General features: G+C 59.9%; 1 protein-coding gene across 2 annotated transcripts; it reads right to left on the reverse strand.

The window, feature by feature from the left end:
• Window positions 1-61: 61 nt before the first annotated feature.
• FLNC (filamin C) lies at window positions 62-27,966 on the reverse strand. Of its 2 annotated transcripts, XM_037836209.1 has the most exons (48): window positions 27,340-27,966; window positions 22,760-23,008; window positions 21,219-21,316; window positions 20,919-21,069; window positions 20,710-20,828; window positions 20,413-20,490; window positions 20,041-20,203; window positions 19,699-19,899; window positions 18,274-18,411; window positions 17,799-17,925; window positions 17,524-17,660; window positions 17,077-17,270; window positions 16,878-16,991; window positions 16,030-16,173; window positions 15,704-15,827; window positions 15,342-15,502; window positions 14,975-15,065; window positions 14,721-14,890; window positions 14,411-14,528; window positions 14,062-14,324; window positions 13,064-13,661; window positions 12,274-12,447; window positions 11,999-12,161; window positions 11,582-11,742; window positions 10,574-10,741; window positions 10,371-10,494; window positions 9,748-9,904; window positions 9,482-9,671; window positions 9,281-9,304; window positions 8,921-9,168; window positions 8,352-8,450; window positions 7,930-8,029; window positions 7,495-7,635; window positions 7,097-7,225; window positions 6,833-7,006; window positions 6,009-6,170; window positions 5,724-5,927; window positions 5,129-5,281; window positions 4,928-5,050; window positions 4,574-4,816; window positions 4,149-4,418; window positions 3,910-4,047; window positions 3,532-3,647; window positions 2,213-2,345; window positions 1,941-2,117; window positions 1,522-1,740; window positions 659-868; window positions 62-523 (listed from the first exon to the last, which is right to left on the reverse strand). In XM_037836209.1, exons 1-48 carry the CDS (start codon window positions 27,692-27,694, stop codon window positions 336-338), a joined length of 8,181 nt encoding a protein of 2,726 aa, XP_037692137.1. In that variant the 5' UTR covers window positions 27,695-27,966; the 3' UTR covers window positions 62-335. The 2 variants fall into 2 exon arrangements, with proteins under 2 accessions (XP_037692137.1, XP_037692138.1); XM_037836210.1 differs by lacking the exon at window positions 8,352-8,450.
• Between the last annotated feature and the right edge of the window lie 12 nt (window positions 27,967-27,978).

A 27,978-nucleotide genomic window follows, 5' to 3' on the forward strand; every position in this document is an offset into this window, starting at 1 on the left:
GCACACCCCCCTGGCCTCAGCCCCACCAACAAACTTAGGGCTTCCCTGCCCCCACCCCATCCAACCCCTTAAGTCACAGCCTCTGCCCCTGAGCCTGGCCCCAGTGGCCCTCATGTCACATTCTAGGGGAGGGACACTGCCCTGAGACAGACAAGACCCTCCAACCCCAAGGGCACAGTGGGCTGGGGAGGCTCTGCCATTCTTTTCACACCCCAGGCAGGAGTGTGTAGTGTGCGATTCTGTGCGTGTGCAGCTGGGTGTAGCACATTTGTGTATGTGAGTGTGTGTGTCTGGCTGGAGGTGGGGGCTGTGGCTGGGGGAGGTACTTTTGGGGTTCAGGGCACATTGACTTTGAAGGGGCTTCCAGGCACACTTTCATCGCCCCACTTGACAATGAGGATGTAGTCCCCTTTCTCCTTGACGGTGTAGGTGACGTTGTACACCCGATTGCCCATGTGCTTCACATACACCTCCTCACAGGGGGTCTTGGGCCCGTGCACGCCCACCATCATCATGTTGGTGCCTGGAGAGAGAGGCAGAGAAGGACAGCTCACACCAGGGGCCTGCACCCCTGTGGGGGCCCACAACCTGCTCCCCCCCTCTTCTCCCACATCCCCTTCCCTGGGAAACTGCCCTCCTCTGCCCCTCGCCAGCCTGCCTGCTTTGCTGCAGTCCACAGTGAAGGAGTTCTTCTGGCCCACGAAGGCCTGGGACAGCCCGGGGCCCCGTGTCACCACCTTGCTGGCGTCTGAGGAGAACTTGGGGATGGAACTGTAGCTGGAGCCCCGGCTTGAGGACGACTTGGTCACCGTCTCCACCAGAACTGTGGATGTTTCGTGAAGGCTGTGGCCTCCAGACAGCCGGGGACCTGAGAGGCAGAGTGGAGTGGCCATGAGCCTGGTCAGAGGGGCTTCCTGCCCTTGTCTGGGTACGGGACCCTTGGCCAGCACTGACAACCCTGCACGATTCGGGGTCCCAGGCCACACTGCCTGCACATCCTAGCAGAGGCAGCCCCATCCAAACAAGTGCCCAAGCTACTGGCTCCACATCATGCTTTTTCCTCCTCTTGGGCTTCTGATCCCTCAGCTTTCCAGGCTTTGTTGGGAGACTCAAGTTAAGTCACTGTATAGGAAAGAAGTCTTGCTTTAAAAGGAAGATAGATCCAACTGACAGTGTAAATAACTTCAAAAAGGGAAGCCTGTCACATTTTTACTGATCTGTCTTCTTGGAAACAAGAAAGCTGGGAAGCCAGGAGGGAAGAGAGCAAAACTAAAGCATCGGAGCCACTGCCAGTTAAGGTATGAACAACAATGAAGTGGAAGAATTTGATTGTTAAAAATGATTATACATAACCCCACAGAATGGTTTGCTGTGTAAAGCCAGGCCCACCTATATTCATAACTTTCCTGTGATATTTGGGACAGATTACGAACTGACATGAATGGCCTGTGGCCACTGATCCAGGTTGGGTGGGGCCGCAGGCTGGGCTGGGTGGAGTGCCCACCACTCCGGGCCACGCACCTGTGACCTTGGCCTTGAAGGGACTGCCCACGATGTGCTGGGGGCCACCGTACTTGATGGCAATGAGGTAGTTGCCAGGGGCCATGGGAGTATAAGTGACCACGTGGCCCTCAGGACATTCCCGACAGTCCAGCTGCACCTTGGAGGGGCCGTCGATGGTGACAGACAAGGCTCCTGAGCCCGCATTCAGGGTGTTCACAATGAACTCAGACGACACGCCTATGGGGATAACAGTAGCAAAGCTGTAGGTGGAATAGCTTCCGACCCAGCGCTAGACTGCGCCCAAGACTCCCCACGCAGATCTTTGCAAGGACTCTGGGGCCCAGGACATCACTGCCCCTGCCTCAGGGCACAGCAGCACAGGACTGGTGGCTGAGGACCCCCTCGAACCACACTCCTCCCCGGCAATAAGCACTCACCAGTGGTGCCTCCCTCGAGCCCAGGGCCATAAGCTGACACTAGGCCTGGGTCCCCAGCCTGGCTCTGCTCTCCAACACGGATCTTGAAGGGACTACCAGGAATGTGGGCACCATTGAACTTGACATCGATAGAGTGGACGCCATTCTCATGAGGGATGAAGCGGATGGTATGCTTGTCTGTGGAGCAGAGGGTTGGTAGGTGAGGCTTTGTCCTTCCCTTCCCCAGAGGGCCCTGGCCTGGGCAGGGGTGGGCAGGAGCAGGGCCGGCTCACCACTGTCCAGCTCGGAGACGTAGCACTCCTCCACTGCGCCGGACGGGGTGTGCACCCTAGCATCGATCACGCCCCGCGCCCCATTGAGCTGCACCGCAAAGGATGCCGGCTGGTTCACTTTGAGCCCCGTCTCCTGCAAAGTTCACAGAGGATGCTGACTCCTGGGAGGGCCAGATGGAGTGGTCCTGTCTGCAGTCCAACACCACCCTCACTGCAGGCCTGGTCCAGAGGCTCCCACCTCCCATTCCTAGCCCTTGTCTGCCAGCCCAGCATGGAAGGGAGGCTCTCAACAAGACTGGGGTGGGAGGCAGGAGGCAGGGGTTGGTCTGTGACCCTCTATATCCACCTGCGATGAGGTGGGCACCAACCTAGCTGTGCCAGGCCTGGTAGGGGTTGAGAAGAGGATGTTCCCCTGTCCTGGCTGAGAAGTGAGACCCAGGAGCCAGTCTAGAGGGGGTGGGCTAGTGGGGAGAACTGGAAGAAGCACAGGGAGGGCTCCAAGGGTGGGTGAAGATGAGGCCACGGGCTAGAGAGTGGAGCCTGGTTCTAGAAGGTGGGGGAGGGAGAGGAGATGCTCAAGGGCTCCCTGAGGGGCTGCCAAGACCATTCTGAAGGGACAGCTAAAGGGGCCTTGTCCCTCAGTTTTCTTCTGGGCATAGCCTACTTGCCAAGCTCTTTTACAGTGTGTCCCTTTAATATGTACACCCCAGGTTTACACAAGTCAGTTTGATTTGCTGAGAACTTTCTTTGCACGTTTCCATAAGATATAATGAAAAGAAGACACTATTCATTGCCTACTTATCCAGACATCATCTGTCTAGACATTGCCATCAGAAGAAAGTAAACAGGCCTCCCAGCAGCCAGAAGACCCAAAGCCCAGACTCTCAGTCCATGTGCATTTTACATCAGGATGCAGCCCTGGGAGCCCTCTCCCAAACCCTATTTACGCCTATTTTGTATTTACTGTATACTCTTATTCTAATAAGTTTCGACATCCAGTTTCTTTAGTTTAGAACTCTCAGAAGGAGGTGGAACAAACTCCCAGTAACAAGAAATGACAGGTGACACTAAGGAAGTCTCTAAAAAGCCAAAATAAGCCCAGAGCTGTGGAGTGCAGCGGCAAATCTGCAGAACCAAGGGGGTGGTCTCAGGGCTTGTTTTCTTCTCCCCATGGGCCCGGCCCTGTGCAGTGCACACAGTGGGACAGAGAACTGGTCCTTCCCAGTCACTGCTAGGCCCCTGGCCACCAGGCCACCATCCTTCACTCTCCTGCCCATCTCTAAGGGTGGCAGAGGGGCCCCCTCCCCGGGGGCACACACCTGGAGGCTGGTGACCGTGAGACGGCGAGCATCATCTGAGAGGGAGGCCACAGGCACCACAAAGGGACTGTCTGGGATGTGTTCATCATTGAACTTGATGGAGACCTCGTAGTCACCTGGGGAGGGAAGACCAGTCAGCACAGGCCCGGGATGGGGAGGCGGGGACAGACCCACCCCAGCAGGGCCCCATCCCAGGATGAACTCCTTGGTCTAGGGCTCAGCTCTGGAGAAAGACACAGGGGTGTGGGGGGAGGGAGGTGGGACAGAGAAAAGGTAAGGGGCCCAGGTGAAGGGGAGTTCTGCAGGCGCCAGCAAGCATCTCCTGTGGTTGGTAAGCAGAAACCTAGCCTGGAAGGTCACCTGGGTGTGGACACCCACCTGGTTCCTGGACCACATAGGAGACGCCGCAGGAGCCGTCTTTGCGGTCTTCAAATGCAATCTCCGCCTTGCTGGGACCCTCCACAGCAATGGACAGACCCCCGGCACCTGCTTCTCGAGTCCAGATGCTGAACTCGGCTGGAGACAGGGAAGCAGGGAGGCGCGGCTCTTCAGCACCATCACCCATAACCCTGGCAGCCCCAGCCCCCGCCCGTGCTCCTGGTGTCCCTGCCCCTTACCTGGCACACCAGCCACGCCACGCTCCAGCCCGGTGCCTCCAGCCCGCACCTTGTGGGCACCACCTTCACCCAGGGGCCCCACGGTGAACTGAAAGGGGCTGCCAGGTACGTGCTGGCCACGGTACTTGACAGTGACCGTGTGGGGCCCCATCTCCTGAGGCACAAAGCGCACGCTGTATGCACTGTCTTCCCCTTCCACGATCTCTGCGGCTTCCATCTTGCCCGATGGGCTGGTCACCTGCGCGGTCATGTCCTGAGAGCTGGCCTCACCTGCAGGGGGCGGAGATGGTCAGGGCCACCCCGGGGCCGCTCCTGGTCCAGGACTTTCCCTCCCTCCTCTGTAAAACCACCCCCTCCCCAGCCTGCCCTGGAGGATGTGGAAGGCCCCACTGTGAGGTCCCTGGCCCAGCCCTCTCCCTGCTCACCCTCCTGTTGCCGGGTGATGCTGCCGAAGGAGCCCATGCGTTCTCGGCCCAGGAAGTCCCCGAAGACTGCGGGGAAGGGGTCTCCGCCCACCTGAGTGGACTCCTCCACCCGCACTTCCCGCTTGGTCTCCCCACCCCGCGTCTTGCTGATCTCCGTGCGCTCTGTGCGTGTGTACGTGTGGCTGCTGCGTGTGAAGGTGCGTGTCAGGCGCTCCTGAGCAGACACCATCTGGAACCAGTTCCCTGAGGGAAGAAGAGGAGGGAGTAGGAGGGAGCAACTGGACCGCGACCCTAAGGGCCTGGCTCTGCGGGCCCAGCCCAGCCCTTTCCCCGCCACCCCGCCCAGGCTCACACCTGGGATCTTGAGGTTGAGGTCGCAGGTGCTGCCGATGGTGGCGATGGAGGGCGCCTGCCTGCGCCGTGTGATGCTTTCCTTCATGCGGCCCTCGCCAGTTACCTTCACGGTGAAAGGGCTTCCTGGAGGGGGAGAAAGAGTGGGTCAGGGGTCTCCTGGCCTCTGGGGTCTCCCCGCCTGGCTCCAGCCCGGAGCCTCACCAGGCACGTGCTTGTCCGCAAACTTGATGTTGATGATGTAGGTGCCGGGCTCGGTGGGGCAGTAGGTGACTTTGCACGTGCCATCCTCCATGTCCTCGCAGTTGATGTCCACCTTGCTAGGGCCTTCGATACTCAGCCCCAAGCCCCCATAGCCTGTGGGAAGGAAGCAAGGGACATGTCTCCCTCGGTCCCTAATGCCCACTGCCACTCCACTCTCCCCTGTCCAAACTGCAGGGCTGACTGGGGATGGACAGGTAGGGAGAGTGCAATAAGGGAGCTCAGTGGGAGGAGGGGCGAGCCAGGCACTGCCCAGAGGGCCAGGGGATAGGCAGTCTGGAAAATTCCCTATGGGCTCTTGGGTTCTATGAGGGATGGAGAAATGAAAGTTAAGGAGAGCTGAGCTTTCCCATTAAGAGCAAGGGAACTGACATGGGGTTCTCTTTTCCACCAAGAATGTGAACTCCAACAGAGACTGGGCTAGGCAGTTCAGGGAGAAGAGTATGGCCAAGGGGAGCCGGCCAGGAAAGGACAGTCCTTGTTGGAGGCACCAGCGGAAATAGGAGGCCCCCTTCAGGGGCCATGGGGTAAGAAGTACCTGCATTACGAGTGTCCACGATGAACTCTGCTATCTGGAAGGTCTGTCCCTCAGACAGGCCTTTGCCCCAGACCCGCACCTTGCTAGCATCCCCGATCTCAGATGGCCCCACGAGGATCTTGAAGGGGCTGTTGGTGACGTGCTTGCCACTCTTGCGCACGCTCACCACGTGCTCCCCCACCTCCTTGGGGGTGAAGGAGATCCCTGTGGAGATGGAGGCGTCAGGCCTGGTGCCCTGGGTCTGGCTGAGCACCCCCGCCCTGCCCGACTGCCCCCAGGCCTCACCGATGTGCCGGTTGGGCAGGCGCTTGAGCAGGCAGGGCTCCTCGTTGCCCGATGGGGCGCGGATGCTGGCGGTCAGCAGGCTCAGGTCGCTCTCCGTGATCTTCAGGGACACGTCCGTGGAGGTGCCTACGTTTAGCTGCGACGTCCTCATCGAGTCATCACCTGGTGGGGGAGTTGGGGTGTCAGGCAGCAGTGACTTCATGCAGGCCCTGCCCTCAAGAGGCCCAATAAACCTCCTGGGCAGACCCTGCTGGAGTACACAGGCATACAGGGCCCAGGCCCCGGAGAGCACAGCTGCCTTCACCCCGTCGCTGCCAGGGACTGGGATGGGACCAGCACTCGTTTCCTTCAGAGACCCTCTGTGGAGGCCTCTTTCCTGAATGGGTTGAATCCCTGAAGGAACCTTTGTGTATTTTAATTCTGAGTCATGTGGCTTGGTGGAAATGAAATGCTAGGCTGAACTAAAACAGCTGAGCTACCATCTCAGCTCCACCCCTCAGAGGCTGTGTGGCTTTGGTCAAGTCTCGGACTGGTTTCCTCCTCTATCAAAAGGGATTATTGGTACCTTGGCTTACTGTAAAGACTAAATGAGATAATGTGCTTCAAAGTACAAAGGGTGGTTGAATACCTCTTAGTTGCTATAGAGAATAGAGCATTCTTTGCATTTATCCAAAAGTGACCTCTTCCACGTCGAGGGGCCTCTGCTCTAATGCCTGGAGTGACTTGGACACACTGGGCTTGCACATCTGTTGTATGCTGAGTGGTGTGTGTATGTGTGCACACGTGCACACTGTGGGCTGTGCATGCACACATCTCTACCCCACCTGTGATCTTGGCTGTGAAGGGGCTCCCCGGGATGTGCTTGTCATCAAAGCGCACGATGATGCTATAGTCCCCAGGTGCTGTGGGCAGGTAAGACACGGTGCAGGTGCCATCCTTGTTGTCCTTGCAGGTGATCTCCGCCTTGGACGGGCCCTCCACAGCCAGGGACAGACCCCCTGCAGTTGGAAGTGGGGCTGAGATCAGAGGTCCTGCCCTCGCCCCACACCTGGCTGGCTCCCCCCACCCCTGCTTGCAGCCTCCCTCACCTTCCCCAGCATCCTTGGTAACAATGGTGAAGGTAGCCGGCTTGTTGACCATGCCGTGGCTCAGGCCTGGCCCGTAGGCACTCACGTGGCGGCTGTTGATGGCGTCCACATAGAACTGCAGGGGGCTCCCTAGGGTTGGCACAGGGATGGGGGCTGGGTCAGCCGTGGGAACAGGGAACAGCCCCCAGCACCTTCTCAGCAGCCTCCCTTCTGTGCCCCATGTCTCTGCCGTAGGAGGGACTTGACTCATGGAAGTCAGTCTGCCTCCCACAACGAGGGAAGCTCCTCCAGGGCCCAGCATGGTGCTCAATAAATATTGTTGAAAAAAAGGAAGGCAGGAATGAAGCCCCTATTGGCCCTTCCACCCCCAGCCCAAGTTTGGTGGGCCCCCAGCTCACCGGGGATGTGGTTGCCGTCGTACTTGATACCCATCTGGTGCAGACCTTTCTCTGTGGGCGCGTATCTCACTGTGATGGTGCCGTCCTTGTTGTCAGTGATGTTGGGCCGTGCCGTCTTCCCAGAGGGCATCCGCACCTCCCCTGTGGGCTGACAAAGTTAGCCTGGGGCACCTTGGTTTCTCCCACTGCAACCCCCCTGCTATCCCAGGTTCCCACTCCTGTGTGGTTCTGTTTTCTGGGGCAGCTGGATGAACCCTGAACTGGGAGATAGCAGGCTTGATTCTGAGGTTCTAGTTCTGCCCAATTTGCTATGTGATCTTGGGCAGTTCATTACCCCTCTCTGAGCCCCAGTTTTCATCCATAAGACAAGGGGATAGGCCTGGAAGAAGGTCTCTCCCCACTAAGCCCTCATGCTCCAGGACCCTGGGGCAGCACCTGTGAGCTCCCCTTTCTGCACGGTGAAGGGGATGACCAGGTTGAAGGGTCTCAGCATGGACTCCATTGGCTCTGCAGGCACCACCGGCTCCTCTGTGGCCTGTGGCAGGGGAGAGGGAACAGTCATTGGCTGGGGAAGGCCTGGGGAGCTTGGCCTGAGCCAGGACTGAAGTCTGAGAAAGAGGAAAGAACAAGATGGTCAACGGTGAAACCAGAAGAGCAGGAGAGGCATGTCAGCTGCAGGAGAAGACGTGCCATGCGCAGCCCCTGTATCCAACTGCCCAGCCTAATTCCCGCCTACTCCCCAAGATGGCTCCAGAGCAGGCCCCAGCCCTGGCTGCTGAGGAATAGAAGGAAGAACTGAAGGAAAGGGGCAGCGGAGAAGGAGAACGAGGTCTAGGCCGGGTGGAAGGTGGCAGTACCCAGTGTGTGGGGTAGGTGCCAGGCCAGTGAGCTGTGTAGGGCTGGTGCAGCTGCAGCACATCAGAGGGCTCCTCCACATGGGGCATGGGGTCACACGCCTGGGGCAGGGGGCAAGGCATGGAAAAGCACAGGATGTGGCAGGCCAGCCCACACCAGTTCAAAAAGGACCAGACACTGACTCAGGCCTGGGCTGGCTGAGAAGGGCCCAGGGACCTGAAATCCTCGGCTGCCCACGAGACAGGATGGATGTCTTAGGTGCTTTACCCTCTAGGGTGACCCTGCAGGGCTACTTCTAGGGACACATAGGTGGGGCAATGGGCCTGAGGGTCAGAGAGGAACACAGTGAGCTCTGCCAGAGAAGGCATACCTTCAAGGAGTCAGAGACAGGACTGTGCTCACCTCCCACCTGGAGAGGGTGCAGGGGAAAGCAAAGGCTTGATTTTGGTGCACCCTGGCTCCAGAAGCCATCAGACATGGGTACAGGATTCTGGGATTCTTGCTGCTGCTAAGAGGGCCCGGCCCCACCTCCCTGGCCCCAACCCATCCCTGCCGCGGCCTCAGAGCTTACCAGCACGTGGAAGGGGCTGTTGGGGATGTGCTCGCCCCCAAAGCGGATGGTGATGACATACTTGCCCGGTTCGGGCGCAGTGTAGTAGATGTCAAAGGTGCCATCGTGGTTCTCAACCACGTCCACATCGAGCTCCGCCCCGTCCGGTGTAGACACTGTGCATGTCACCTTCCCCTTGCCTGCTGCCTTGGCATCCACTGTGATCACCGTCTCCTCCCCAATCTGAATGCGGGGCCCCAGGCAGGCACCTGCCCCATAGAAGAGCCAAGTCAGGGGGTTGTGGAGGCTGAGGCCCAGCCCCTCTCCGTTCCTGGCTCTCCCACACCACCAGCCCACAGCAAGAAGAGAAAGGGCACTCACCCAGGCCATGGCCTCCAATGGACACTGGAAATAAACAAGAGTGTGAGGAGCACAGCCCTCAGGATGGGGCGGGGTCTGGGGGCTGGGAGGGGCAGGCTCTGTGACCAGCAGATCCCCCCTTGCTGGGCCAGGGGCTTGGAAGAGTTCTGAGAAGGTGCTGGAGGGTGGGCAGGGGCAGGGGAAGCCGGGACGGGTGCCCACCTGTGACGAGGCACTTGCTGGCGTCCCCCGTGGGCAAGGCATGGATGCGGAAGGGAGAGTAGGGGATCTCGTCGCCGCCGTACTTGATGGTGATGGTGTACCGGCCGCTCATGTCCGGCACGTAGGACACGGTGTAGGTGCCGTCCCCGTTGTCTCGGATGTTGGCCTTCTTGGGCTTCCCCTCGGGGTCCTGGGGGAGTAGCAGGGGTCAAGGCCTGCCTGTGCCCAGGGCCTGGTGTGGGAGGAGAGGCTGCACGTGGACTCACCAGGATCTGGACGGTGAGCAACCCCTCACCAGCATCCCGAGCGTCGATGGTGAACTCCACGGGCAGGCTGGCGGGGATGCCGGAGGCATTGAGGCCGGGGCCGCTGGCCCGCACCTTGCTGGCATCGTGGGCTGGAAGCACCTTGATCTTGAAGGGGCTTGAGGGGCGGAAGGGTTGGATCATTGGCTGGGGATCATGGCGGGGGGCCTCTGTTTCATATTGGGCCTGGAGTCCTCCCCACATCCATGGGCAGGAAAGGTGACCGTGGGGCGGGGAGGAGAGACCAGGTATCCTGGGAGCCAGATGCCATCCTGAGCTTTGGGAGAGGTTCACACAGGGGCCCCCTAGAGCCTGAGCACTTCCTCTCCTATCCCTCGGAGGATACTATAGTTTGTTTAAAGAGGAAGTTCCTAGAAGGATCCTCTCCCGGGCCTGCCACACTTCTTCTCCCAAGGAGCTACTTTTGTAGCTGCATGTGGTAAAAGCCCAGTCCGAGGAGAGAGCCTGGGCAGAGAACACTCGGCGAGAGCAGGACGGGGCAACTGAGACGTAGGGAGGCTGGGACATGGGGAGGGGCTCCCCAAGGCTCAGCCACAGCACGGGAGCCCAAGGCTGGCTCTCACCTGCGTGGCACCTCCTGGTCGGCATACTTCACGGCCACCGTGTAGGGCCCATCAGTGGCTGGGGTGTAGTGGACAGTGTGGGTGCCATCTCCTTTGTCACGCACCTCCACAGGCTCGGCCACACCTGAGCAAGGGGAGCAGCGTAAGTGAAACCTCCAGGCACTCCTTCCTGCCTCCTCCACCCTGGCCCGGACACTCCATACCTGTGGGACCCAGCACGGCCACCTGCAGGGGGGCACGGCCAGCTTGGCTGCAGTCCACCGTGAAGGTCTGGGGCACCCGGGCCCTGACGCCAGCCCCCAGCCCTGGCCCCAAGCACTTCACTTTCCCAGGGTCCACCACATCCTTGACCGGCACCCGGAATGGGCTTCCTGCAAGGAGACGGGCATCGGCTTCTACCCACCTGGCTGGGAGGGGCTCCCCAGTGCTGAGGGGCCAGGAAAGAACCCTGGCTTTGAGACACCCCCCCAGGGAGCCTAAGCCCACATGTGAAAATTCTCAGGAACTTGCTAAGAAAACAAACAAGAATAAATGAACTTGGCTGAAGATTGGGGCTGGGCAAACCTCTCTCATTTGAGCCACGGCCTTGGAAGAAGGCTTGCCTAAATTAGTAAGATATTAAAAGTGGAGTTATTTTAGAAAAATGTGTTTGATATTATAATTAATAATAATAATAATAAATATGCAAAATTTGATAAGTTAAAGGGAACTTAAAAAATATTAGCAGGCCTGGGTTATGTAGTGATTGCAGGCTTGACACACCCAAGCAGCTCAGAGCCTTAGGAGGGCAGGGAGTTTTGTGCTTTGCAGACAAGAGCAAGTGGGCACAAGAGGCTGCCCTTGCTCAGCCAGCCAGCATGGGCGGGACTGTGTCCGAGCGACCAAACCCACCGTGAGTGACCTGCACGTGCAGGGCCTGGATGCTATGGTTGCTACAGCCGTTGAGCCGCCCTCAGAAGCTAAGGGGCTTGGATGCCAGGGGTGGGCCCCTGGGCGTGAACTGGAGGGGTTGTCACTTCAACAGCAGCCACCGCACAGCCCCTTGGCCTCAGCCCTCAGTACCCCCCCCGCCTGGCTGTGCCCACCCTCCCCTAGGGTGCTCTCTCTCCAAATCTCCACATCCCCCCGCCTTCCAGTTTCCTCTCACTGAGCGTGCAGCTTGCTGCCCCCCTTTGCCTTCCCAGAGTCCCCCACCCGCCCTCTCTGCACACCTGGGATGGGCCGGCCCCCAAAGGTGATGTTTACGTCGTAGTCTCCGGGGGTAAAGGGGATGTACTCCACGGTGCAGCTACCGTCTTTGTTGTCCTTGCAGGACATCTTGGCTTCAGAGGGGCCCTCAATGGCTAGGCCCAGGCCCCCAGTGCCGGCACCCCTGCAATATGACACCCCATCAGCTCAGTGAGGACCAGCAAATGGAGATGGAGGAGCAGGTAATGGGGGCACGGGGGACAGGAAAAGGAGAGCAGGCCGAGGAGGGATGGGCTATAGGAGCTGACCTGGGATACTGGGGAGGTTTGCTCCTGACTCACCCTTGAAAGGACATACACAGGAAGACAAAAGGGCAGGGCAAGCAGCTGAGATCAGGGTGGCCACAGCCTCAGGGTCAAGTTTAGGAAGAGGAAGGATACCTGGTCTCCACAGTGAAGCGGTTGGCCTTGTTGACCAGGCCTCCCTCCAGGCCTGGCCCGAAGGCTCGGACACGCGTGGGGTCACAGCCCTCTGTCACACCCACTCGGAAGGGGCTCTTGGGCACAGCCACCTCATCATACAGCACCTCCACCAAATGCACACCTAGAAGCCAGGCCACGAGGTGTCAGGCAGGCTGTGTGTGCAGCACCCCCATGCCCGCCCCTGAGAATGCAGGGACCGAGCCCCTGCCACGCCCCATCAGCTGGTCACTCACCCTCTTCATAGGCGGTGTACTGCACTCGGTAAGTGCCATCCCCGTTGTCTGTCACATAGGTATCCGTCTTTGCGCCCGAGGGGTTGAGCACGCGCGCTGTCACGTGGTTCCCACCCGTAGCTGTTAGGGACCTTGCGTCCACAGTGAACTCAGTGGTCACCTCGCGCAGGACACCTGGGCCCAGGAATGGAGTGCTCAGCACATAGCATGGATGGCCCCCACACAGAAGCTCAGCCCACCCCAGGGCTCCCCTCTCCAACCCTGAGGCTGCCCCTCCTCTGGTCCACAGGCTTCCCATGCAGAGTCCCAGCCACTCGCTTGCACCCAAGAGCTCCTGGGCCCTATCTCCCACAACCTTGCAACGTCTTAGCTCTTGACACATCGTGGTGACATCTCTGTTCACCACCCCACCGGGCTTTGGGCCCCTTGAGGGCAGGCCTGGGTCTCACGCTCTTCCCCACCTACTCCAGCAAGTGGTCCAATCACACTGAGCAGCACCATCTCCTGCCTCCTGCCTCCTAGTGCTTCTCCTAAGAACCCTGATTCTTCTTCCTAAGAACCCTAATGCTTCTCCTCTGTACCCTCTGCAGGGTTCCTAGCTTTCTAGGATCAGGACCCCTTAATCTGATGAAAGTTAAAGTCTCCCCAGGAAACTGCCCATGGGCAGACCTGTTTTACCACAAGAGGATGGGCAAATCTCTTCATGCCTGGGATCCTTCTCGGGGGCTGTCTGAGCCCCTCAGATCCCTCCCTTCCCCCAGGCTGCTCCCCTGAGCTCTCTCTCACTCACCGTGCGGTTCCACGCCCGGCCCCGAGACCTTGATGCCGCTGGTGTCGACAGCGGGCTGTACATGCACGCGGGTGGGGAATTTGGGTACGGGGTGCCCGCCATACTTGATGGTGATAGTGTAGGTGCCGGGGAAGGCTGGGCTGTAGGTGATGTGGTAGGTGCCATCGGCGTTGTTGTGGATCAGCACCTCGGCCTTCACACCGGCGTCGGACAGGATCTCGATGGTCAGCTCCGCGTCGCCCGCCTCCGAGCAGTCCACAGTGAAGGTGGCCGCCTCGCCGACCTTGCCACGCTCCAGGCCTGGCCCACTGGCCCGCACCTTGCTCGGGTCAAACACGGGCCGGATGGTGGCCTTGAAGGGCGAGCCGGGGATGTGGGCCTCGGCAAAGAGGATGTTGATGGTGTAGTCGCCTGGCTCCGTGGGCAGGTAGCTGACAGCACAGGAGCCATCGCCGTTGTCCTGGCACTCGATCTTGGCCTCGCAGGGTCCCTCCACGGTCAGCCCCAGGCCTCCCGTGCCGGCCCCCTTGGTGTCGATGGAGAATGGCGCTGGGGTGCCGACCAGGCCGCCCTTGAGACCAGGGCCGTAAGCACAAACCTAGGGGGGTGCAGGTTTGTGGGTTCCCTGTGCCTGATGTTTCCCACACTCCCCTCTTCCTAAGTCCCCACCAGGTTAAGCATCTCAATTCTAACAGCTACTACAGAATGAGTCCTTAGTGTTAATTCTTAGAACAAGTCCAGATGAGGAAATGGAGGCTGAGAGAGGCTAAGTAATTTGTCCTAGCTGGACCTAGGATTCAAGCCCAGGTGTGATTCCAAGGCTGGGTTCTTCATAACCAAGTAGTCTCAAGGGCAGGTGCTGCAGTGGGGCGGTCTCCTTGGCCCTGGGTGTTTGGCTGTGCTCACTCCCAGGTATGTAAGCCCCTCTGGCCTTTGGCCTCTGCCCCTGTGACTCATCCAGCTCTCCTCCCAGCTCCTGCCAGCCCCTAATTCCTCACCTTGGAGGGATCAGGGGGTAGGACACCTTCCACGGCAAAGGGGCTGCCAGGCACCGGGTGGCCATCGTAGGTGATGTCCACCTTGTAGGGCCCCTCCTCGGGAGGCATGTAGCGCACAGCCTGGGTGTCGGCTCCACCCCCGGGCTCCAGCTTGCAGGGAATGGGTCGTCGGGAGGGGGAGGTCATCCGCACATCCAGCTGGCCCTGACCGCCAGCCCCTCGCGTGTTCACAGAGAAGGCCTGTTCTTGCCCCACAGCCACCTCTGCGTAGAGGGCAAGGGACACCATGAGCTGTGGCCCACCCCACCCCAATGCCCCTCACTCCCAAGGCAGCTCTCGTCCCACTTACTGCTGTTGAGGCCTTGAACTTTGACTTTGCTGAGATCCAGTGGGGGGGCCACATTCACCACAAAGGGGCTCTTGGGGACAGGGTCTCCGCCATAGGTCACTGTCACTGCCATATTGCCCTATTGGGTAGGATAGACAGTCAAAGCTGAGTGGCTCAGACAGCCTGGTGCCGTCCCAGCGAGCCACAGCAAGAGAGAAGACCAGGAGGCAGGAAAGGGCCAAGGATCCAGAACCGGTCCTGGGACATTTGAGGGAGCACCCAGACCCAGGTCAGCCAGGACGGACCAGGGCATGAGAGGGGCGGGGCACACCTGCTGGACGGCCGTGTACTTGACAGTGTAGGAGTAGTCGTGGTTGTCGATGATTTCAAAGTCCCGCACAGCCTCACCCTTGGCTGCCCCGGCAAAGTGCACGTCCAGCTTGGCCTTGCCAGCACCCTTGGTCAGCACCGTGAAGTGCGTGGGCTTCCCAACTTCCACACCTAGGGAGCCCACCCAGAGATGGCGGTGAGGACCTGGCGGCCACCTACCCCCAACCTCACCCCAGCCCCAGCCCCGATACCTACCTGTGCGGTTTAGCCCGGGGCCCTCAGCCTTGACCTTGCTGGCATCGTGCGACGGGTCCACCTTGATGTGGAAGGGGCTGGCAGGGATCTCCTGGGTGGGGGAGGGCTTGGTCAGGGCTCTGCAGAGGGGGCTGCACCCCTGCCATAGGCTAGATGCTGAAGCAGGGTGCCCCCAGAGGACCCGTGTGGACAAGGACAGCTTCCCCTTTGTTTCCTCTGAAGCGCACTACCCGCACCCAGGAAATTCTCAATAAATGTCTGTGGAGTTGCACTTTCCCTGCCCCCAAGAGACAGCATCTTAAACTATGTGCTTAGACTTGAGGGGCGCAGGCTGCTGACGGCTACCCAGGGGGAGGGACTAGGATACCTGGTTGGCAAACAGCACCATGATGGTGTAGCGGCCGGCCCCTGGGGGTGTGTACTTGACTGTGAAGGTGTCATTGTCATTCTTGATGATGTCAAAGTCGATGTCAGCCTCCGCAGGGCCCACCACGCCAGGGGCACACTTGATGCCAATGCTCACATCCCCTGAGGAGAGGCAGTCACCCGTCCATGAGTGGGGGCTCAACAACTTCCCCCACCTGACTGGCTCCTTGAAACCCTGGAAACAGGCTCCAGCCTGCTCGAGCTGCAGCCCCACCCACCCAGGCCCCACCCACCAGGCCCAAGGCCCCGCCCACACCCGACCCAGGCCCTGCCCCCCCACCCCTTCCCAGGCTGGGCTCACACCTTGGCCCGCCTCGCTGCAGTCCACCGTGAAGTAGGTGGGCTCGTTGGCCTTGAGGCCCGTCTTCTCCACGCCGGGGCCGTACACCTTCACCCGCTCCGGATGACTGCCCTCTCCCACGCTGACCTGTGGGGAGGGGCGATGCTCAGCGCGGTGTCCCTCACTCAAGGCCCATCCCCTTCCCCAGCACTACCCGCCCCAGCCTTGGGCCAGTTTTAGCCTCTTCGTGGGAGCCTTGAGAAGGGGAGACAGGGACAGCCGCCGTCCCCTGCCTGGGGCTCCGCCCTCCCCCTGGCCGTGGGCAGGGGGCCGCGCTTGGGGGACGAACCCGGAAGGGACTCTTGGGCACGTTGACGCCTCCCCAGGAGATGATGATGGTGTGCTTGATGGGCTTGGTGGGCACGTAGGAGCAGCGGAAGGTGCCGTCACCATTGGGGATCACCTTGATGTCGATGGGGCAGCCGTCTGCATCCTGTGGACATCACCCAAGCAAGGGTCACAGCGGGCTTGGCCGCCTCTGGACACGGGCGCCCTCTGCTGGCCTCGGGTGGGACTCGCCAGGCCTTCTTACCCGCAGTCGAGCACGGCTCCCCACGCCCCACTCCACACCGCCGCCCTGATGTCACCCATGCCAGTCCGGTGACAGGTGCTCCAGTGGCCGAGGCCCCTGGGGGAGCTACGAGCCCTGGCTGCAGGCCATCTACGTGGCCTGATCTCCCCAAGTTTCCTCATCTCTGACCTGTGTTGGTTGGGGAGAGGCTGAGCTAAACCAGTATTCCTAAAACCTGAAAAATGATCCTTTTAAGAAGAATCATCCTCTTGGACCCTCAAGAATATGTTCATTTACCCCTAAGGGTCAATGGATACCAGTATGAGAAAGTGACTTAGAAAACCAATGTCTTATTCAATCAAAACATCTTTCAATTGCAAGATAATTAGTGTAAAATGTAAGTTTTGTCTTTGTAGCTCGTAAAATATGGTTTTAAGATTATCATCAATAAGAAAACCCGACACTTAAAACTTTCAATGGTATGTGTGGACCCCTGAGAATCAGGGCTGACTTTCCATGATGCTACAATTTCCTGCCTGGAGGCCCCTGCTTCTAGCCTGCTCCCCAGTCCCCTCAGGCTCCTCCCTAGGGTGGTGAGGGCCAGCAGGGACTGGGCGATGCCCCACCTGGGCATAGAGCTTCAGGTCTCCCTTGCCAGCTGCGCGGGCATCAATGGTGAACTCGGCAGGCTTGTCGACGATGCAGCCGGTAGGCTCCAGACCAGGCCCAAAGGCCTTCACCTGTGCAGGGGAGGGCATGGGTTGGGGACGGGAGGAGGGCCAGTACCCCCTCCTCAGGCCCAGTATGCAGGAGCTGGGGCTGCACCTTGTCCGGGAAGCAGTCTGGTGGGGCCGGCTGGATGTGGGCAATGAAGGGTGAGTCACGGATGTCCTCGTCGTCACAGATGACGTGCACGGCATACTCCCCGGGCTCCGTGGGCCAGTACCGCACATCGCAGGAACCGTCCCCCTTGTCATCACACTCGATCTTGGCCTGTGAGGGCCCCTCGATGGAGAAGCCTGGGTACAAGGCAGGGAGGATCAGTGCACAAGGGGCCTCTGGGATCCTCAGACAGGTGCTGGCCGTCCCTGCCCCAGCACCTACCCCAGCCGTCCGTGTCCCATCTCCCCACTCATTCCATCACTCCACTGCGTTCCTGTCTCCCTTTCCAGCCACACCCCAGTGTCCACAGCTTCTGGCCTCCTGCCACTCCCCTGGGTGCTCCCATTACACTTGCCCCAGCATTCCCATCTTCTGGAACCAGCCACTCACCCAGTGTCCCCACCTCCGTGCCAATGGCCTCCACCACAAAGTCGGCTGACTTGCCCACCTGGCCAGTCTCCAAACCGGGACCCCAGGCCCGTACCTTCTGCGTTCCTGCCTCTGGGCTCACCTGTACCTCAAAGGGGCTGAGCAAAGAGGGAGTGGGTGTCAATGCCAGGAAGGGCTCCTGCCAGAGGCCCCTGCTCCTTGCTGCCCTCAGGCAGCTGTCTCCTCCCTCTCCCAGGGATGCCCGGTTGGGAAGGCGTGGGGTGCACGGCACTTACCTGCGGGGGATGGCGTAGCCACCCCATGTGATGGTCACCACATACTTCCCAGGAATCACAGGGTAGTACTCACACTCGAACACTCCGTCTCCGGCTTCCCGCACCTTTACCAGCTCCTCTGTGCCCTCTGAGGAGATGCAGGGGGTGAGATCAACTGTCTGCCAGTCCCAGCTCCCCCATTCCCTTAGGGAGCAGACCCAGGCCCAGTCTGAGGGCAGAGGCCCAGTGGGCAGAGTTGATACCCAGGGCAGGGACCACAAGTCATCCAACAGTATAGCACATAGGGTTGAGCAAGTCATTCCCGGCCTGCAGACTGGGAAACTGAGGCAGAGAAAGACCATGAGCCTGAGATCCTGTGGTGTGTCCCTTTGGAGCACAGAGGGGAGACTCCCCCAGGGGGCCGTCATGCTGGCTGTCCCTGCCCTCAGGGACATATTTCCTCCCTGCTCCCCCAGCCCTGGGCCCCAGAACTCACTTGGCCCCTTGACTGTGACCTTGAGCTCCCCGCTGCCTGCGCCTTTGGTGAACACCTTGAAGTCGGCCACCTCTTTCACGCGCACGCCCTTGGGCTGTAGGCCCCGCCCAGAGGCGCGGCAGGCGTTGGGGTTACAGGCTGAGGGGAGGAGAGGGCAGGTTGGGGGTGCTGCGGGGCCCTGGACTGAGCCTCAGAGTCTCAGCTCCTCACCACTCACCCCCCACCTCACTGTGCACAGCCCTTCTGAACCCCTCACAGGTTCAGGCCATGGCCTCGAGCAACCCTGCCTAGTGACCCCTGTGCCCACTTGGGGAGCCATGCTGAGCGGGCAGCTAGCTACAGACTCCAGATCAGGCAGACTGCAAGAAACCCTTCTTGCTGGGGGGTCTCAGGGTCACTGCCCTTGGGACAAAGGCATGGCAGAGTCTGGGCAGGGAATGGGGCTAAAGGCAACAGAGAAGGGCCCTTTACCCGCCCAGAGTGGACCTTCTCAAAGCCGCCATAGCGACCTTAGGAACCATGTCATGCCACGAAACATTCAGCAATGCCGTGGAACAAGAGATACTCCTATAACACGAAGCCTGCCACAAGACACGGGCAAGGCACGGGAACTGGCCCACAGAAGAGCACTGCCAGAGGCAGGGAACCCAGCCCAGGCCCTGAACACAGGCAAAAGAGGGGTCATTGCAGCCTTCCAGGGAATACATAAAATGGCCTGGAACCCACGGGAAGCCACAAAGCAGGCAATGACATGTAATCCAGGCCTACATGGAACATGGAGCCCAGGGCAATGGTGCGGAACTAGATTTTATCACAGAAATCATCAGGCAAGTGGCAAAGAAACTAGATCTGCCAGAGAACATAGACAATGGCCTGGAACCTGGGGCCTGTCCCAGGATGCCATGGGACAAGGCACCACGTAGCACAGGTGAGGCCAGTCAGCCATGGCCAGGCCTGGTGCCGCCTCCACTGGAGAGTACTAACATGGTGGCACTCTCCTGGCCAGGTGGGCGATGGGCATGGAGGGGACGACTGGTGGCAAGGGTGCTGAATGGCAGGAAGAGAACCAAGTGGGGGAGTTACCCACGGAGGGCCTGGTGCACAGGTGCTCACCATGTGTCCCCCCAGGTGGCCCTGTCCTTCCCGTCAACCCTTCCACATGGCCCCTGTTCTGGTGGTCCTTCACCGGGACCACCTGACACTTCTCTCATCAATTCCAGGTACCTCGGGGGTGGGGGTTGAGAGATGACCTGAGCAGGGTCTCTCCAGAGCCCTGCACCCTGGCCATCCTGCCCATTTTAAGCCTTCAGCAGCTTAAAATGTGGATTCTGTGCCTCATTTCCCATAAATCCTCAGATCCAGAATCTGATGGCCTGGTCCTGGCCCTGTTGAGGGTGATTGTGGGGACAGGCGAAGGGCCCTTACCTTCCGCCACATGGACAGGGAAAGGACTGCGGGTGATGGGGGCACCAGCGAAGGCCACGTGCACCGTGTGTGGCCCCTCCATCACAGGCCTGTATGTGCAGCGGAACGTGTTGTCGCCCTTGTCCTCCAGGGCCACTTCCACTGTGTCCCGCCGGCCCTGCGGGTCCACGATCACCACAGCAACATCACCAGTGCCGGCCCCTGCCAGGGACACTGGCCGTCAGTGCCTGCTCTGGACGTGCACAGCTGCCCGGGGCTCCCTCATCATGGGTCCCCCCACCCACACACCCCACACACAGTCAGGGGCTGACCACCTGGCATCCCCCTGGGGCCCACCCTTACCTGCAGTGTAGATGTCAAAGTAGGTGGGCTTGTTGGCCACGTTGCCCACAGGCTCCAGGCCAGGGCCACGGGCTGACACCTTGTTGGCATCCCCTAGGGCCATGCCCACGTTCACCTCAAAGGGGCTGCGATCGATGTTCTGGCCAGCAAAGAGCACGGTCACCTGGGGGTCAGGGGTCAAAGGTTAGCTTCCAGTGGGGGGCAGTTCTGAGAGAGGATGGAGAAGTGCGGTAAAGCCAAGGAGGGTGAGAGGTGGCTGGCTGGTGCACTGGTGGAGGTGGGGGGAGCGAGTTGAGAGAGGGGTCCATTCGGCCAAAGCCAAGGAGGTGAATGGAATGAAGAGTGGTGGAGGGGGGACCTCCAGGAAGATACCTTGTGCAAACCAGCGACCTTGGGCACGTAGGAGACAGCATAGGTGCGGTCCTTGTCATTGTTGGGAACCACCTTGGCCTGTTGGGAAGGAAGATGATTGTAAGTCACAGTGACTGTAGCTCCCCCTGAACCCACAGCCCCCAGTGGCTCCCTGGCTCCCCAAGGCCCCCATGAGGCCCCTGTGGTGACACCTTTCCCGGTACACACAGCAGACCACCTCCATTCCTGCTGTTGGCCCTGTAGTCTCTGGTTCCAGCCCCACACCGATCCCTTTTGTCCCTCACGGCCTCTCCGTACCTCCTCGGTGTGGCCCTCCGGATCCTCGATGTAGACCAGCACCTCACCTATGCCAGCATCCACTGTCTGCACGGTGAAGTGGGCAGGCTGCAGCACGGTGTTGCCCTGGGGCTCGATGCCTGAGGGAAGGAAGGCAAAGCCCAGATTACTTAGGGAGATCCTCGCAGGGCACCACTGCCAGAGGGGGCTGGCAGGGGCTAAACACGTACCAGGCCCGTAGGCAAAGGCCTTCTTGGGATTCAGCTGCTTGGATCGAACAGGGGCTCCAGGTTTGAGCTTGGCCTTGGGGAACTGGGACAGGTAAGTCATGACAGAATGCTCATCCACATTGGGGTCCACGATCTCTTCGGGGGCAATGACCTGTCACAGGGAGGGACGGAGTTACATGGTGCCCACTTTACCCAGCAGACCCCATTCTCACCTCCGTCCTGACTGGGTAGCTTATAGACCCAACCCTTGGCACTCCTGTCCTTTCAACAACCCCCCACCCCTACCATCTGCAAGTGTACCTGGGGTACCCCGAGCCAGTCATCCGCCTGTTGCATGGCCTCCCGGGCGTTCTCCACGGGCTGGTTGGGGTCCCAGGCCTCCCAGTCGGGGCAGAGGCCTGGAGAGATGGTGGAGGGAGATGATGATTAGGGGAAACCGGTTACCCAGAATGCGGAGCACTTGCTCATCCAACACCCTCACAGGGGGTTGGCAAAACACACCCCCCTTCCCACCCAGCTCTAGGCCCAGCCAGGTTCCCGCTGCCTCTCGGTGTTGCAGCCCATCAGCTGGGATGCTCGTCACCGATTAGAGGCACAGCCCTTTCTAGCACCAACAATGAGGGCTTTCTGCCCCGCTGACGCAGCCTGGCACCAGCCCTGCCAGCCAGCCTCCTGCCTGCTTAGACTCAATGCAGACCCTGAACCCCAAACCCCACGAGGGCACCCCCTCCTAGACCCTTCCTGCCTCATTTCACCACCTCAGGGGCAGGCAGAGGAGGTCACAGTCTCATCCATGCCCCTTATCCAGCCCCTAGAAGGCCTTCTCACTGCTGCCCTCAAATCATAGGTCTCTAAGCACGTCCCTCTCCCTTCCTAACTGCCCACTTAGGGAAAATGAGGCATTGAAGGGCCCATTGGAAGATGAATTCTCCTCTACGGCCACCCAGAACCCAGCCCTCCTAAGAGGAAGAACGCTGAGGCAGCCCCAGGTCACTCCTGTGAATGGGGTGTGGGATTGAGGGGTGCCTGGTCCAGGCCAGAGCTGGAAGAGGAGGGCAAAGCTCATTGGCAGGGAGAGGCCCGGCTCAAAGGCAGGAATCCATGACCGGCCGGAACAGCTGAGCTCACTGCTGGCAGCTCCACCAGCTATGGGCAATGGCTCAGCAGCTGGGAATGCTGCCCAGGAGGCTGGTGCCCCCGCCTCCCACCCCCCGCTCCCCAGCTGACCCCAGGGTGGGGCAGGGGAGGGGGCGCCCAGGGAGGATTCTCCCAAGGGGCCATGGCTCCCCAGAGGCAGGGCTGACCAACCCAGGGTGGAAGAAGACCCATCTTCTCAGGAGATGGGGTTCCATGGGGTGGAGTCTAGCCTGTAATGCCTCAGTTTCCTCATGGCCCTAATGTGCCTCCATTGAAAGGGAGCAGGGAACCTGTCCCAGGGTCTCATAAAGAAGGACCTGCTCTGGGTCTAGCTTCCTGCCTTCTTGCTGCAAGTCCCAGACACACTGCCTTTCTTTTGGCTCAGCAGAGATGGTGTCCATGTGGCAAAGTAGAAAATCAATGGAGTAGGGAGTTAAGGCCCTGGTCTCCAGGTTCACTTCTGCCACAGATAAGCTGTGTGATCTTGGACAAGTTACCGGCCCTCTCTGGAGTTCTAAATCTTTGCCTGACACCCCCATCAGCAAGGGCCTGATTCTAGCAGTGATTCTCAACTGGAGGAGGGAGCAGTCCCCAGAGGGGTTTTGGAGAGATGCAGTGAGACAACCGCAAGCCTCAGTACAGCAGCTCGTCCCAGCTCTCCTTCCTGGCTAAGGGCTGCGTGACGGGCCCGCTGGCCCACTCACCAGGGGCACAGTTGTCCACCAGGGCGCCCAGTGCTTTGCCATCCTGCCAGTCACGGTTGAAGTTGGTGATGGGCAGCTGGGGCACCTTGTTCTGGATCCAGCCAAGCAGACGTTGCTTGGGCGTCTGTTTGCGGGCATCTTCATCCTCCTCATCCTCCCACATGGGCATCGAGATGGAGTAGTGCAGGATCAGCGTCCAGATCAGGCCCAGGATCAGCTTCAGGTTCCCATCCACGATGGCCTTGCTGTCTGCAGAGCAGAGGGGACAAGCCGGGCTCAGGAGGGCCCCACTCGCCGCTGCACAGCCCCCCTGACACTGAAGTGCCTGCATCACCCGCCTGGCTGTGGGGACCAGGCTTCTGAGGCAGCTGCTGGAGCTCAGGGGTCTGGTCTCCTACCTCTGGAACCTACCTCCTTCTGTGTCTACCAAATTATCTCCCTTCTGTATTACCCAGCCCAGATTCCAACTCCTTAAGGGACCCTCTTCCTTCAGAATGAGATTCCTTCCCTCTGTGTTCCTGAAGCAGGTACTTTCACTTCTATTGCAGCACTTGATTCTGCCTCTTAGCATACTACAAGCCAATCAGGTACTTATCCATTATTTGTCTGGCCCTACTGCATTGTAGATCTCTTGGGGAAGACACTGGGTTGTTTGTTTTTAAGTTTTATTAGGTATATTTGACATACAATGAACTGCACATATTAAAGACTGCAATTTGATAAGTTTTGGCATACGTACTTATCTATAAATCCACCTCCACAAATCAAGATAAGTTTCCTTGTTCATACCCCTTGGTAATTCCCTCCTCCTGCCTCTCTGCCCCTTCCTGCCCCTCCCTTCAGAGGAAACTGCTGACCTGCTCTGTGTCAGTATAGAGTAGTTTGCAATTTCTAGAGTTTCATATAAATGGAATCATTCAACATGTACTTTTTTTGTCTAGCTTCTTTCACTCTAGACACTGGGTTTTATCTTTCTGCACTCAGGGCCTGGAACTTAGTGGGGTCTCAATAAATATTGGTTGAATGAATTTTTTAAAAACTGGTTCCTCCCAGATTCTGCCTTGAATATCATAAAAGACTTTTGACCAAAGGGGTTCTGGAAGGAGAGAGGATAGAGTGCGTGCTCAGTGAAGGCTTGGAAATCATGTCTTCAAATTCTGGGGGCCGGGGGGATTTCACATGAGCCAGGGGGAAGGTCACCCATCTGGACTCAAGTCGCAGAAGCTGAGGGAAACTGTGGACCAGAACTGGTTCCCCAAGATTGTGGGGGCTAATTTTCCTTTAATAGGGAAATATCCAGGAGCTGGGGGTGGCCTAGAGTACAGATCTCTGGAATTCAGTTTACTTGTAAAGGACGATGCAGGCCTGAAATCCATCAGCTTCTCTGAACACTGACTTTAGGAGGTTGGGAGGGGGTGGAAGACCCAGCCTTGTTTACTGGTGTTGCCAGAGAGATGAGAGAGGGTGGGGTTTGAGGCTCCCCCTTAGACCTTTTTCCTGCCCTCCCTTTCCCAGTTCAGAAACTCGGACATCCCCTGGCCCACCCCCCCCCCCTGCCTCCGGGAGGGGGAACTTCGGTCTCCCTGTCCTCCGTTAGGCTCCCTGGGCTCCCCCCACCCTTTCACTGATTCATCCTTCCTTCCCCAGCAGCGCCCCAGTCGGCCCCCTTTCCCCCTGGCTCCACTGCAGCACAATGGTTTGGCAGCTTTCGGATTCCATGACACACTCACCCCCGGCCTCCCAGTGCTTTCCTTCTCTTTCTCAAACACAAACAGGCCCACAACACTTTCACACAGTCTTGACATCCCAGTGCCCCCACAGCCTCTCGCTGCCCTGACAGCCTCAAAGCAGTGCTCACACACCCAGAGTACTTCTTGGAGGCTGGAGACAGATCCCAGGAAGGGAGGGCTTGAGGCAGCGGGTTGGGAGGGGTGTGTGTGTGTGTGTGTGTGTGTGTGTGTGGAGCGGTGATCATTGTGTGTGTGTGTGTGTGTGTGTGGAGCGGTGATCATTCACAGTTGCTGGAGAGAGCGGTTTCTCCCCAGCAACTGGCCCTGGGCCAAACAGCAAGTGGTCCACAGCCTGGGGCAGGAGAGGGCCGGCGGGGGCGCCCAGAATCCCACTCCGGGAGCAGTGACCTTCCTCTCCGCCTCCTCCAAGCTGAGGAGGGGAGCTTGCTCACCTCAGGCTTCCTCCCTTATACCCTACCAAGCCACCACTCCTCTGCCTGCCTGGGGATACCCCAGAAGGGGCGGGAGGAGTCAGCCAGCCAGTCCCCGAGGCCACCCCAGGCTTCAAGCCGAGGGGGAGGAGGAGAGAGGGCTGGGCCGAGGGAGGGGCTGGGACAGCTGCTGCCCCTCCAGCCCCTCCCTCAGCTCTTGGCTCACGGAGAAGGAACAGCAACTGGAGAGCAGCTGCGGGACAGAGCTGCCTCATAGGCCTCTTTGTTTGGAGGGGCTGAGGGGGCAGTGGGGGCCAATATGGGGTGGTAGGCATAGGAAGGGGACACAGCTCCTCCAGCCCAGGCTGAGCACCCCCCCTTCAGGTGGACTTCACAGCTACCCAGCTCCCACCCCAGGCCCTGACTTCCCTTCTCCTAGAAAGGGAAGTAGTGTGTCTTTTCGGCCTCCCACCAGTGTGCCCAGATGCTCAATTTCAGTCCTGAGACTGTCTCCTTGTTCCACCACCAAATGGGACAGTGGGAACTAGAGGAAGCCGCAGGCTCCCACCCGGTGGGTAGCCTCTTTACATCAGTTCTGGGTCCTCTGGGCCCCCTCCCCTCCAGCCTCAGCTTCAGCAGCTGAATTGCTGACAGTTTATCTCATCAGGCTGAGCGAACAGGCCACTTGGCCCGACTAGGGAACAGCTCCCCTTCCTCTCAGCGGGAACTGAGGGAGCTCCCCTCCCACCCCCAAACAGCTTTTGCTCCTTCTCCCTCCACTCTGAGCCCGCCCCTTCACAGTCCCGGCCAAGGGGGCCAGAGCCAGACCCGCCATGGGGGAGGGGAGAGGTGCGCTCAGGAAGGATGAGGCCTGGAGATGGGCAGTGGGCCGCCCCTGCGGCCCGGAGAGGAGGGGAAGTCTGAGTGGTTTCCTCTAATACCTCCATGAGGCTGTCCCACCAGACCCCACCTGGGGCAGTCAGTCCTGTGTTTCCAATCCCAGTGTGCAGGGGGTCCCCCCTCCTCACCCACCGCCCCCACTCACATGGCCCTCAGCCCTACTACACACACCAGCGCCTCCTCCCCCACCCCCTGCCCTCAAGTTTGTCCTTCTGGAAAGCTCAGAGACATCTGCTGTGTCACGGAGGCAGGGCTATTTCCAGGCCAGAGCAGGCGGGTGGGGTGGGGGGTGGGGGGGTAGCATTGGGGCAGGAGGGGGTAAGGCGGAGGGAGGGGCCTGGACAGGGCAAAGGGCCCCAAACTGACCTCAGCTGCTAATTCAGGAGACCTAGAGATGGCCCTGAGAGGGAGTGGGGGTGGAGATTCAGTTATCTGGACAGATCTCTGGAGCAGATGGGGGGGGGGGTCTAAATTACCTGGCCCCATGTGAAACTCCCCTCGTGGGGCCCTGGAGTGTACCCTCACAAGAGGCCCCTTCATGTAAATCAAAGGATTGTTCAGGGCTCACTGTAGGGGAGAGGGGTCTTCCCCAGGCCCAGAAACCTGCCTGAATGGGTGTAGGGTCGTGAGGGGAGGGGGTACTTCTTGCCACACAAGCCCATCCTTGGCGTCTTCTCAGCTCCTAAACCTAGAGTGACTCCCCACCCCCACCCAGCACTGACACACCTTCCAAATCTGGTTGCACTCAATGACTTCCTCCCTTCTACAGGCTTTGTCCTCCCTCCCCTCAGCCCAGACCGTTAGCTGCAGCCAATCCCCGGCGAGGGCTGGGGCAGGGCCTGCAGAAGGGGAGCCCCCTCCGGGGCAGGCAGAAGCAGGACATGGACAGGCAGGGGTTAAGGCTCCCTGCGCTCACTCAGTGCCTTTTTAGGTTTCTGAGGCAGGGCTCTGCCTGCCTTGGCCCCCCAGCCTGAGCCCAGCTGCCGAGCACATGCCTGCCCCGGGCCCGGGCCCCTCGCCACCGGGGCCATCAGCTCGCCCTCAGCCTCGGAGCCCGGGGATCCCGACAGCGGTTGGGACCTGTCTTCAGTCCCCACCTCTCCGGGCGCAGGTGCTGGGAAGCTGGGAAGCAGACGCCCCTAGGAACCAGTCATGGGCTAGTTAGGGTTTTTTTGAGCAAGGGGCCAGGGTCGTGCGATGAAGGGAAAGAGAACTAGGAGGAGAGGGAGCTAGGAGGTTGGAGGGAGCGGTTGTGGGGAGGCTAAAGCTGGAACAGTAAGGTCTGGGATCGCCTGGTCCTGAGAGGGGTGTGAAGGCAGAGCCCGGGCGAGTCTGTGGGTCGGGCGATGGGGCGATGAGGCGGTGGGGCGAGGGGACCCACGGAGCAACCCACCTGCGCACCCAGCACCTGTGCCCCGTTGTCCCCCCACCCCACGGGCCAGCCCTCAGGGCACCTCTCCCCTTCCCTCCAGCCGCCCCCACCCACCCCCGTGCCCGAACCCTCAGCGCCCACACTGACCGATGGACACGAGCTTGATGTGCTCCCGCTCCAGGAACTCGAGGGCCACGGACACGTTCTCCAGCTTCATCTGGCGGAAGTTGGGGCGCGGGTGGAACTTGCGGTACATGCGCTTCTGGCTGAGCACCTCGAGCAGCGCGATGAGGCGCAGCCCGTCGCTGAGGTCGCGCTGCAGGTCCGTCAGGCGCTTGCCCACGCACTTGAGGTGCTCGTTGCACCAGCGCGTGAACGTGTTCTGCTGGATCTTCTTCCACGGCGCGTCCTCCGCCAGGTCCTTCTCCGTGGACGGCATCTCGTCCGCCTCGTCGCCCAGGCCGAGGCCCGCGGCCTCCGTGTAGCCGCTGTTGTTCATCATGCTGGCGCGGGCTGGGGCAGGGGCTGCGCGGCCGGGCCGGGTCGGGGTCGGGGTCGCGGTCGGGGCGGGCTGGGGGCGCTGCGGAGCGCTGTCGGGGAGCGACCGCGGGACTCGCAGCTCTGCGCTGCGCTGCTTTCCAACTTCTCTCGCGCCCCTGGCTGGCCGGGCTCGGCGGGCCTCCTCGGCTCCTCGGCCTTTCTCTCTCTCTCTCCCTCTCCCTCCGGGGCGGAGCGGTGCTCGGGAAGTGCGGGCCGGGCCGGGGCGGGGGGTTTAAGAAGCCCCCG

The sequence above is a fragment of the Choloepus didactylus genome, chromosome 5 (assembly GCF_015220235.1).
Source record: "Choloepus didactylus isolate mChoDid1 chromosome 5, mChoDid1.pri, whole genome shotgun sequence".
In the NCBI taxonomy this organism is placed as follows: Eukaryota; Metazoa; Chordata; class Mammalia; order Pilosa; family Megalonychidae; genus Choloepus; species Choloepus didactylus.